Here is a 12,718-nt window from a genome sequence, read left to right as displayed (position 1 = left end):
TTCTTATACATATTTGCATCAGTATTCATAATACAGTAGTATTGTTTATAATTCTTTAATTCTGACAGGGACCATCGGGCTGTTTAACATACCTAGGTATGTTTTGCTGATAATAATTTTATTTATCTACAATTTTTGGTAGAGTATTCTGATTTTTCTCAGGTGGTTGGTGGACACCAAAAACAGAGCTAAAAGAGAGTAAATTTCAGAACTGCATTTGTCAGATGGCAGAAACATTTCTCTAAATTAATGCTTGTCTACTCATTCACAAATGTCGGCAACTATTTGCTAACAGTTGCCATGTTAACTTTATTAATATGGCAAACATAGCTTCTTGCTTTGCCAGAAAGTGTCCATTTAAGGATGTACAGTAATCATCTTTCAGGGCATTATGCAATAATATTTAAAAATGTTTTTCTCAAAATGTGTGTGTTACGTTAGTATTTTAGCAAGACACACAAACCAACCATGAAGAGACAATGATTTAAAAAAAAAAAATCACATTTTCTTTAATGATCTGAGTGCTCTTGGAGTGGTAAGTAGTCTAGCAACATACATAGGATTATATAAAAAAAGTCTGACAGCTAGTGGCGTCCGTACTTTTAAAACATGGATTATATCTATTGACATTCTCATAGTCATTCTCTCATTAAACAATAATAAACTACACACAGAAGCACGGACACATCCTACCACATCTATATGGTACAACACATTCAGGAAATGAGTTGCTTTCTCGCTATTTATGCTTTCCTTCAACACCATTACATTCACTGGGTTTATGTAAAAAAAAAAAGCTACAGTACAACATATATTACATGTTTGTATAAAATATATTACATACTACGTACCAAATCCTTACAAAGTGGTAATTAATAATACTAACATGAAATTTAAAAAAAAGTGCTTTTACAGTATCATTCAAGTTGTACAAAATCTGTATATATTTACAGGTGACATAGTGGTTGCTGTGTGTTCAGGATTCAGTCGTATCATCTCACAGGTAAGTATCACATGTGAAGCTAAGGTCAGTCACAAGGACAAAAGGTGGAGTGCTCAGGCTGCTTACACACTGCTCCAGCTGAGCAGCCAGTATAGTTTTCAGCACTCTCCCTCTTCCCTTCTCCCAGTTCATATGTTTTTAACCACATACAGGATCTCACAGGCTAGACTCCCTTTCTCTCGCACTCTGTCCCAATACTGAGGTATGTGGTTTGACTTCACAGGAAATGGTCTCACATTCTTCAAATCTCTTGTCTATTCAAACTAGACGACAGGCAGCAGGTGGACGCTGGCACACGCGGGGTTGGTGGAGGTGAGGTTTAGCAGACTGTGTGGTGGGGCGACAAGGGGCTGTCCAGGGTCTCGGTTGGAGACAGGTCTGAACTCGAGCTTTTAAACATGGACGAGATGTGGAAGGCCTGAGAAACAAACAAACACAACCTTAAGATTTCAACAGACGCTGACATGTGGACACGCACTGATGCACAAAAACGAGCAGGTATACTGACCACCCAGTAAGCAGTGAGGGATCCCTGTATGTAGCCTGTTAGCACGTCGGATGGGTGGTGCCTGTAGTCTGAGATGCGGGTCAGACCTGTGTAGACTGCCAGCAGAACTAGGAAGAACTGGAGTGCCGGCCTCAGCAGCCGAGCACCGCGCCATGTCAGCCGTGCCTGCAGGTAAAACTACATGACAAAAATAAAAGATAGGTTATTTAATGCAGAGAATAATAAATAAATAAAATAAATTTTCTATGAGTCTGTGGTGGCCAGTGCTATCCTCTATGCTGTTGTGTGCTAGGGCAGCAGGCTGAGGGTGGTGGACGCCAACAGACTCAACAAACTGATCTGCAAGGCCAGTGACGTTGTTGGAATGGAGTGTGACTCTCTGATGGTGGTATCAGAGAGGAGGATGCTGTCTAAGCTACGAACTATCTTGGACAACGTCTCACACCCACTCCACCATGTGCTGGTCAGGCACAAGAGTACTTTCAGTGGGAGACTCATACCACCAAGATGTACCACTGAGCGCCACAGGAAATCATTCTTGCCTGTGGCCATCAAACTGTACAACTCCTCCCTCTGAGTGGCCCTGAGACTTTTTCACACACTGCAATAATTTAATTTAACTTGTGCAATAACCCCATTCACCCTGACTGTATATATTCTGTTTGTGTAAATAATCTTGTTCAGTTTACAATATATATATGTATATATATATATATTTATTTACGTTAATGTTTGTTAATAATTCCTGTTTATTTCACTATATATTTGTTAATACTACTGTTTAAATTTCTTATATTTTCACGTATCTTTCCTCTCTTGCAAGGAGCACCTGTAACATAAATAATTTCCCCTTGGGGATCAATAAAGTATTTCTGATTCTGATTCTGATTAATAAGGTCATTATCTGTTTCTGTAAATTATAGCCAAGATGTTTCTTTTAACATTAAAGGAAAACTCTATCCATTTAATAGATTCCCCATCCGAGCAGCCGGTATACTTTATACTAGTTTTGTTACTAGTTTGGCCTTTATTTCTAATTTTTCCCATTATATGTAGACTTTATCATATTTATGTAGGCCTATATTTTATATCAGTTTTATGTCCTTTGATCTACTCTCATTTTAAATTGCTGTTCATGTAATTTATACCAATGTAAATGGAAGATGATGGACTTTCATTTGTACACTGCCTTTCTAGTCCACAGACCACTTAAAGTGCTTTTAGACTACATGTCACATCTCCCATTCATACACTGGTGGCCAAAGCTGCCATCTGCTCACCTAAACATCAACATGCACTCACACACCAGCGACCATCGGGAGCAATTTGGGCTTCAGTATTTTGCCCAAGGATACTTTGAGCTGAAAATCCAACCACTGATCCTCCAATTAGTGGACGACCCACTCTACCTCCTGAGACACACCTCCCCTTAAACTCAACATGTTTACTTTGCTTGCATTATGTGTCTTCCAACAGTTTAAATTCCATCTGTACAGACTTATGATGTCACACAAGTTTGATTTTTCAGGGCCTTTCTCCAAAATGAAGCCCTCAAGGAATAGTTCACCCACAAAACCACCATTTGGTTTTTATCTGAGAATGTATGAGAGGCTTAATGTATTAAAAATGTCAATATAGATACAACTGACTTGCAGATTCATGAGATGCAATGTGCCAAATACAGTACAAAATCTGATGCACTCACTGTAGATTCCAAGGTCACAAGCAATAGTGAAAACTAGTATCAACAGTCTTGTTGGTGCATTAAATATGCCTCAGTTTTTCATCCCTTTTACTCTTTTTAACAAGGAAGCCAAGCCTGCCCACACACACAAGGTTGCAGACACATTAATATGCTGTATGCATACATGTACATATGCAGGCACTTACAGGGACACACACACAAGCTACCATAAACACGTATAAATGCAGGAGCTTGCACACACACACGCACACACACACACGTACAATAGAGGAGAGCAGTGAGGCGGTGAGGCGAGGTCACACTCCTCCCACCGCAGAACAAAGCTGTCTCTGTTTGTCCCATTTCTCCTTTCAGTCCTTCTCTTTCTCCCTCTCCTCTTTCATTCCCTTGCTTTCTGCTGCTAACTGGACTGATGATGGCTGCCTGTTTCATTCATTCTCTCTCTGCATTTTATAGAGAGATGGTAATTGGAAATTGGAGAGACTGTGTTTGCCAGTGTGTGTGTATGTGTGTGTGGGGGGGGGTGTGTGTGTGAAAGAGAGAGCAATAGATAGATAGATAGATAGATAGAAATACTCACTGCTAAATAGAGCATTGTGTACATCGCGAAGGAAGCGTGGCCAGAGAAGAAGGACTTCCTAAAAAATTGGAGAAGTATTTAGAATAACACAGAACAAAAACACAATATATAACACGTGCTTTAACACACACACACACACCTGGCCTCCTCCTCCAACCGGTGGTCAGGCTGGCGGCAGTTCACTGTTGCAACATAGGTTCCAGGTGTGCAGTTGAGTGATGCATAGGTGACACCGCACACAGACAGGAAGTGCGGTCGCAGCCGCCCCACACTCAGCTTGGCCATGTTGGTTAGGGACTGGCCGACGCAGCAGCCGAACAGGAAGCAGCCCAGCTCCTTGTACAGACAGGACACATACAGGTTCCTCACAAAGGCCTTGGAGCTGACGCTTCTGAAACGAACCCGGTAACACTCCCCGAGGGCGATCTAGAGGGGGGCATGTAGTGAGAAGCGTCACATTACATTCTCCTCACCCTCACATTGTGTAAAATGAATAATGTACTGATTGCCATGATAGCAACGATCAGGGTGATGAGCACTCACAGTGAGGCCAGTGATGATGATGCCACCGGCGATGAGTAACTCGTCTGGTATGGCCTCCCGATGCAGATAAGGGTAGGTGATGCTGGGGTCCCCGCACATGAAGCCCCTTCTGTAAGGACTCACTGCCTTCAGCTCACACGCAAAGAAAGGGATGGAAGCTGCACGGGAGGAGGAGAAGGGAGAGGATTTGATATCACAACAATCCCCAGTGGGAGTATAGACATTCCTGTTTGTGATGGGAAAGCGGAGATGATGTGTGGGAGGAGAAGAGAGGAGCAAAACTACAGGATGAGCGGGGGCGATTTAAGAAGAACCTAAAATATGCATGTCTCTCTTTCCAGCTCTTAACCATGTTATATTCAGTGCTACCCATTCATGCTTACAGACAAGTGCTGGGTGTCACTTGAACATGATACTGGTGTCAAACTAACACCTGTGGCTCTGTACCAAAACCACCATGATAATCTTTTCAGTACTTTACTCCAACTAACTATTTAACTAATTAACTAAAAAAGTCTGTCTACAATATGCTTTTTTGGTCATGCTAGCAGCTTGCCTCTGAGAATGGCAATGTTGGTTGGACGGTTGGTCCAACAATTTGGTCCAAGCCGAAATATCTCAGCAACTGTAGGATGGATTGCCATCAAATTTGATGCCCCAAACTTTGGTTTATGACCAAATACCTGCAAAACTAATGCCATTGCCATGTGGCTGTGTTTTGCTAATCTTTTAAGCTAGTGCGAAGGTAGTGGTATCTTGTGAAACTTGACAACCTAAAGGCATCCACTGGTACCGACCACGTCAACATAGCTTGTTTGGAGGGCGGCTGAATAATGCTCCGACTTAGGCTAAATTTTGGCGAGGGAATGACTTGAGCCAACAAAGGGGTCCCTTGAATTCACACCTCAAGATATCTAAATGAAAATGGGCTCTATAGTTTTGAGTCTCCCCTAAACTTGAGGAGGCTTGCTCCCAGTAATACTCCTTCAAATTCAAGGTGTATATTTGTCTTTTTAAAAACCAGCCTACTTGGTGAACAATAAATCTACCAACACAGATGCACAACACATTAAAAGAAGACTCTTGTGTAACTCAAAATGTTAACTGTGCCAGTATTAGTCTGTGCACATCAGATAATTAGAAATATTAACTTTAAAATAAGAATGCAAAGTATATCAGTATGTGATTCCTTAACTCTCATGCTGACATCATTTAAAACTAACCTATTTAGTTCAGCAGCATCAAGACTTCCTGAAATTCAGTTATGGCTTCTGATTTTGGTGTGCCTCCCCAAGATTTTCAGTGACCCCATCTGGCCACCACAATGAAAAATTTCTGGGGGCACCACTGGCAACTATTGGAGGGATTACCATCAAATACTCACGGTCTCCAGGGGATAAATCCTGCTGACTTTGGTGATCCCCTCACTTTTCATCCAGCACGATCATGAGGTAAACATTTAATTTGCCTCAAACTGGTTTATGATCAAATACCTGCAAAACTATTCCATTTCCCATAAGCCTCAGCTGAACTTTGTATTTAGTGCCAACCAGGCCCCCAAGAGGAGTGCTGGGCTGTGATGCCAGTTTTTGTAGTGGCCAAATAGTGGTACTGCAATTTCCTGGGTCTGTCACACAATGGCATTGGGTCCAAAAAGACTCTTTCCCATTAGGAAAGAGATGTCTATAAATCAATGGATGTTTTTTTTTTTTTGTTAGCATCACAACCACTGTGAAATGACTCATTCCACTATAAAGCTTTAATCCACTTGGTCCAATAACATTTCAAAAGTGAAAAAGGGCTGCAAGATATAATTGTTTTAAACTCATTCAAGCTAGCGGAGCACTAAACCAGACTTTGACTGCTTGGTTACACTCAGCCGTGCTCAGCAGCCCAAAGTCTCTAGTGCGTCTGCTCTATGGGTCCAATGTTGCGGAAGCCAACATGGTCTCACTCTGAAGTCACTGAAATCCAGCGCTTGAGGAGACTCACAAGTCAGTCTTTAGACGCTTTGCTTAACTAAAGACTGATGTCTTTCTCCCTGATTTTGTGTTTAGATGGGCGGATACAATTTCAGAGTTTAAAAAACTCCCTATGTTACAGAACCAATAGTAAATCCGCAGGGCAGTCCTTCGGTGGCTCACTGATCTCTTGTGCTCGTAAACATAGTCCGACTACGTTAAAAGTTTTAAACAAAGTTGCTGTAAGTCCTTCATTTCCACAATCTTGTGGACTGAGCACACGTTTGATAAAACAGAGTTAAATCTCTCGACATCCATTTTCAAGCTCTCTGTGTGTTTGTTTCCTTGCGGACGAGAAAAGGGGGAGCACACAACCCTGTCCTTTTTTCCTAAACCTTACCGTGTGACTTTGTTGCCTAAACCCAACCATGTGTGTTCATTTTTGGAGGGGCAAAAAAAGTGTCCCTAGACATTCAGAAGGCGGAGATCTCTGATTGTCTGGTGGCGAGACTAGCGCTTGAGCAGTGACTTGTGGCGTCAGACACTGACGAAAACACCGTCCTTTAACGTCGGCATGATACGCAACAAACGTTGACTTGGATTATAAAGCCAAATCCTGTCCTTTTTTCCTAAAACTTACCGTGTGACTTTGTTGCCTAAACCCAACCATGTGTGTTTGTTTTTGGAGGGGGAAAAAAAGTGTCCCTAGACTATCAGAAGGCAGAGATCTCTGATTGTCTGATGGCGAGACTAACGCTTGAGCAGTGACTTGTGGCGTCAGACACTGACGAAAAAGCCATCCTTCAACGTCAGCATGATACGCAACAAACATTGACTTGGATTATAAAGCCAAACCCTGTCCTTTTTTCCTAAACCTTACCATGTGTCTTTGTTGCTTAAACCCAACCATGTGTGTTCGTTTTTGGAGGAAAAAAAAAAAGTCACTTCGCAGTGTTGACCTGACGTAGTGTGTGAGACTGTATGTAAATAGTAAACTTCCTGTGAAAACAGAAGTGTATTTTCAAAGAAGACAATGCATGTAACAGGCAGAACTTGACATGGCCTCCTAGAACGTTGACAATCAACGCACCCAGAGTACTTGGAAAACTGTATCTGGACATGGAATGTCCATGTCCAAAAAATGTGTTGCGGAAGCAGTGCCAATCATCCAGGTAATTTCACAATGCAGAAATACTTAAAGTACCACTGAGCAACTTCCACTGGAATGAATATAGCTCTGCTAATGCTCAGCCAATGCTGTATCCAGGTCTCTCAATACATCCACGCTAAACAGATATTTGACAATGGACATTTACCTGCTAAACATCAGCATGCTAACACTGGCATTATAAGTAATGCTAGCATTTAGCTCAAAGCACTGTTATGACAAAGTGCGGCCTCACAGAGCCAATAACATGTAGATGCTTTTAACAGAAGAAGCCAAACTTCTTAAATTCCTAATGTTGTTTCAATACAGGCAGCCTTACAAGAACTTTGATGGAAACCCCCAGCTCAAAACCAACAAAAGAGTGATTTTAATCTGATCAAATAAATAAGAGTACAAGGATTGTTTTGTTTTTTTAATGCCAGCTTAACGTGGCAGTTCTTGATACTTCAGTGCCACAAAAGCATTTATGTTAGATACCCAGCACCAGTGCAGATATGAGTACTTTGACTCTTCATCCTTGTCACACACAAGAGACACAGTATCTACTTGATCACAGATGAAAGTTATAAGGTCTAAAATCCAAAAGAGAAATTAATGTAACAGAAATTCAAAGCTATAACAAACTGACAGGGAATATGGCAGTGGGGAGACTGAGGAGTCAAATGAAGAATAGTTTACAGGAAAGTGAGGGTGGGAACCCTGACTGTTTCTCTGGAAAGCAGGCAGAGCTCATCAGAGACCCAGCTTGGATTGTGCATGTGTGTGTGTGTGTGTGTGTGTGTATTTCTGTTGATGAGAAGAGAAAAGGGGGTTGTTTGTGACTTCAGTTCAAGTCTTCCCTACAAGACAAAGAGCAAATGCCGCAGCAGACCAGAGCCAGAACCAGCCTCACACTGTCTCTGTTTGTCTCTGGGTGTCCTTCCCTCTCTCTCTCTCTCTCTCTCTCTCTCTCTCTCTCTCTCTCTCTCTGTGTTGCATGCCTGCACACACTCAGTAGAGAGAGGGAGAGAAAGACAGAGAGAGACTCCCTCCCTTCTACACATGTCCAATCTGTTGTTAATACAAAACAGACTACCACTCCGTCCAGCTTTTTCCAATTAGCCGACATTATATAACCCCCTCCTGTCACATATAGGGACCATGGGAGGGATCAACAATTACAGGCATGTGCACATGCACACACACGCACGCAGGAGATCGTGCATTTATTTATTTATACCAAATACAACTCCCCCTGGCCCGGCTCTACCCTGAGAACTGGGGGTTGTCATGGAAACTGTAGAATTCCCTAGGCAATGCACGAACCAGCTGGCACGGAGCACTCGGGAGCGCGCACAAGTGAAAAAAAGAGAGCCAGAAATACATGTAGATGGAGAAAGTACTTAAAAAACTCTTTTTTGCCTCTACTTACAACCCTGGTGTTAATCTGCTGCTCATATTCTGCAGACCCACATGCCCGATCATCAGCCTGAGTGTAGCTACTGATTGGCTTTTGTTGACTAAATAAGAAGGGATGGAAACAAAGCAGAACAAACCTCATCATGTTCAAGTTCACCCTCACCAGACCAGAAATACCTTATAGGAAGGAATACATTTATTAGGGAATTCACCTGTAGTCTTCAAAGTTAAAAATGAATGTCCATTTCTTTTACAAATATGCACATAATGATTATTTCATTTTTGATTAATATAAGAAATAGCGACAAATCACAATTGTAGTAATTACACAACATGGATCAGACTGGATTGCTTGTTTTGTCCAACTAAAGATTTACATTAACAATTTTCACATAAGAAAATAGAGCAGCAAATCCTCGCAAATGAGAAGCTGAAGCCAAAAGATACTTCACATTTTTGCTGAAAAAATGACCTAAATTGCTCTTTTACTTCTATCAATCGACTAATTCATTATTCAGCTTTTTGTTTCAACTAAAAAAAGTGCACAGATGAAGTTGTACATGAGTAAAAGAGACTTTAAATCAATATAAAATATCAGCAAATAAGTGCACAGTGCAATTTAGTACCACTCACATAGCTTATGAATGGATGGAGAAAATAACAAAAACGCCTTTCAATATAATGCAGTTCAGTGCAAACAATACACCACATGGCCTCAACATGGACCACAGAATTGTATCAGCACCTCTTTGACACACACTGAACTAAAATGTACTCACAGATATGTTATAATGGCACTATTTTGTTGGGGTGAATGATATTGCACGGGTGCCACTTTGCAGACTACACCAGCAAAGTACTACACAGCAATGCATTCAACAAGTCAAAAACAAACAAACAAACAAACAAATCCGAAGTATTTGTGCTGAATTTTATGTATTTACCCAGGAAGAGGCAGAGGAGGTCTAAGCCCACCAGAAGTTTTCTCTTGGATAATGCCGGGCCAGTTATCTCTATGAGTTTCTTCCCAGTAACATTCTCCATTCCTATCCCTGCTGCAGCCAGGCTGCTCTTGTTGTCCGTCAGTTTGAGCTGGAGGTCCGCGCTGGAGACTGGCACACCGGCACTGTGCGTCCCAAATTTATCCAACATGACGATTGGCTGCGGGTGGAAGCTCGGAGTAAAAAACTTGTTGGCACCAAACACTCAGGAGCGCACTCGAACTACTCATGTGCAGAGCTGCGGAGAGACTGTAAGTAACCCCACAAGTTGGCACAGTATTATGTTCCCACGTGTCGCCTCTTTGTCAAAGTATAGTTTTTTACGCATTTTTTAATTGCATCACAGAGTCTGCAGGGCTCGCCCTGACTCGCTGCAGGGCATCCGTCACCTTGAAGATATGTGCCAAGGTGCAGCGGAAAACTCCTGACTGGTTGCGCAATAAACACTCGAGTAACTCTCTCTTCTCCCTCTCTCTTTATGTGTGCGCATTAAAGAGGCTACATATTTAGGGTGTGACTATAATTTCCGCGAACATGAGAGGAAGAGCACCAAATGCACGAGATGTGTGTCACGGTGACGGTGGTGATCCACACAAATGGGAGAGCTCTGTATGATTCACCTTTCACCTTAATTTTATTCCTCTTAAAATTCCATTCATAAAATCCCGAGCTGACCTGAACAGCTGCAGTCATTACCCGAAACTCTTATAACTGTGAAGTAACTCAAGGATTAGACAGTAACCTTTAGCAATATGACACTTGAAAATATTACCACACTGATTTGATTAATCTAATTCGTCATATGTGTAAATCTGCAGTGACCATTTTCATTTCCGTCCTTGTTATCTTTGAATCAGCATCTTGGCATGTTGCCAACATTAATTGTTGCTTCTCAGTGTGAACTCCAAAAGATTTATATAGTAACCCATATTAATGTGTCATAAATACATTTAGTAATAGATCACTTATCCTATAGGCCAATAATCAGCAGTGTATATCCTTTCAGTCTGGTAATACAGTTGTGAATTTTGGTAATCAAATGAAAAATGCTTATAAATTGTTATTAGCATTCCAAGTATTAATAAATTGAAAGTATACGTCCCACTAGTCAAAAGGGTTTTTACAACCTGGCATTTCATATGTTGTTGTCATTAATAACTGTTCTATAAAGCTTTAATAAATAATTAAAATAATAGTTTGACATTTGGGGAAGATTAAAAGATTGATAACTTGTCTGTACGGTAAATGTGGAGCTACAGCTGGCAGCTGGTTAGCTTATCTTAGCATAAAGAGTGGAAACGGGGAAATGGCTAGCCTAGCTCTGTCAAAATGTAAATAAATCTGCTGACCAGCACCTGTAAAGCTCACTAGTTAACATGTTGTGTCTTCTTTATAATAATAATAATAATAATAATAATAATAATAATTATTATTATTATTATTATTATTATTTTAGTATAAAGACTTCACTATGTGCTGGTCTCTTTCTTGGCTTGGTGCAGTATCTTCCTGGAGAGGTCGTTTCTATCTCTTGGCTGGGTGCAGTAACTTCCTGGAGAGGGCTGGCCTATCTCTTGGTTGGGCGCCGTAACTTCCCAGGGTCTGTGTTGCCCAGCCAAGACATGATAAAGCCATTCACTACAAAATATAAACAGTTTAGAATATAAGTACCCTAAAGGCCAAATAACTTTACGTTATTTGGCCTTTTTAACTTTACGTTGAATCATTACGTTGTCATTGAAGAAGAGTCAAGTACAAAATGATATATGGGCAATAAAACATCATATACACTTATATTCTAATTTACATAATATATCATATTATTATCACACTGTACTAATATGGATATTAGAAAATAGTATGTGCCAATTAGCACAACAAAAATATGTCATTACAGTATCCAAGAGACAAGAGCAGGAAGAAAACAAAGCAGAGAACAGAAACAGCAGTCCTGGTCTATTTTTTAGGTACTGTATTGCCATCCAGTGTCAGCTACAAGGTTGCTGATGAACTTGGCGTAAAGCTCAACATGTTGCCAACAATAGAAAAAGCTCATTGTCCTACATTGAACAAAGAGAATTTAGAAAGTAAGTTAAATGCCCTTGGTATGAATGGCACTGCTCTAACCTGGATGGCTTCTGGCAGTATTTGTCAGGGAGGGACTAGCAGGTTCAGGTTGGTAGGAGAGCGTGTGAGCAGGAACAAGCGAGTGGGGAGAATGAGTGGAAGGATTTTGGATGGAGTGCAGAGCAGATATTTTAAATAGCTGGAGCAACGCCTTAGCTCCCATTCCATCCCCCTTCAATTTCACTCTGGTACTGCTGCCACCATCAGCTCGAAGCATGCCTGACTCAGAATGCATCTGTGTATTGGCTAGTGTATGAGCTAAAATTAAAATACAACCCAGCTTTCTCCTTGTTTTAGAGCTAGCTGTGAGCGATTTTAGTGGAGCGGGGTGAAATCTGAGTCAAGCATGGAGTGTCCTTGAGCTGGGCAGCAGAAGAAATTCTCACTGCTCCACTTCAATCCTGTGCTCTGGTTGGTGGATAATTGTCGAAGATCATGTGTGGGATGCCCCAGGGCAGTGTGCTGGGTCCTTGGATTTTTTTGGTCTGTATAAAGTACATGAAGGCAACTTGGACTAGTACTTTGTTCTCATATGCAGATGACTCAGCCATACTCAACATATAAAGATAAGCACAGAACACAGGAAATACCAGTTGATGAGCTATGGAGACTAAAGACCTGGCTACAAAGACACTAGGCTTCTACCACACCTGGGCAAGACAGAGTTTATCTTGTCTGGTTCAAACCCTAAATTTAATCAGAACTCTGTTCTGGCAATTAAGAT

The 12,718-nt window shown here is 41.2% G+C and overlaps 1 protein-coding gene across 1 annotated transcript; it reads right to left on the bottom strand.

The window, feature by feature from the left end:
• Positions 1-483: 483 nt before the first annotated feature.
• Positions 484-10,353, bottom strand: LOC125886319 (phospholipid phosphatase 3-like). The gene is made up of 6 exons (XM_049572431.1): positions 9,811-10,353; positions 4,340-4,497; positions 3,936-4,222; positions 3,797-3,854; positions 1,512-1,688; positions 484-1,421 (listed from the first exon to the last, which is right to left on the bottom strand). The coding sequence occupies exons 1-6, from the start codon at positions 10,016-10,018 to the stop codon at positions 1,323-1,325; spliced, it is 987 nt and encodes a 328-aa protein (XP_049428388.1). The 5' UTR covers positions 10,019-10,353; the 3' UTR covers positions 484-1,322.
• Positions 10,354-12,718: the final 2,365 nt, after the last annotated feature.

Source organism: Epinephelus fuscoguttatus, linkage group LG3 (assembly GCF_011397635.1).
Source record: "Epinephelus fuscoguttatus linkage group LG3, E.fuscoguttatus.final_Chr_v1".
NCBI classification, from domain to species: domain Eukaryota; kingdom Metazoa; phylum Chordata; class Actinopteri; order Perciformes; family Serranidae; genus Epinephelus; species Epinephelus fuscoguttatus.
Note: the sequence above shows the minus strand (reverse complement) of the source record. Positions and strands in the feature narration are given on the sequence as shown.

Bases quoted from the DNA above. Each gene is read 5' to 3' on its own strand.
- LOC125886319 (XM_049572431.1), bottom strand. From the start codon at position 10,018: ATGTTGGATAAATTTGGGACGCACAGTGCCGGTGTGCCAGTCTCCAGC. The intron at 4,498-9,810 runs GTAAATACATAA...CCTCCCGTGCAG, and splicing joins CCTCCTCTGCCTCTTCCTGG to CTTCCATCCCTTTCTTTGCG. The intron at 1,422-1,511 runs GTCAGTATACCT...TTTGTTTCTCAG, and splicing joins CCCTCACTGCTTACTGGGTG to GCCTTCCACATCTCGTCCAT.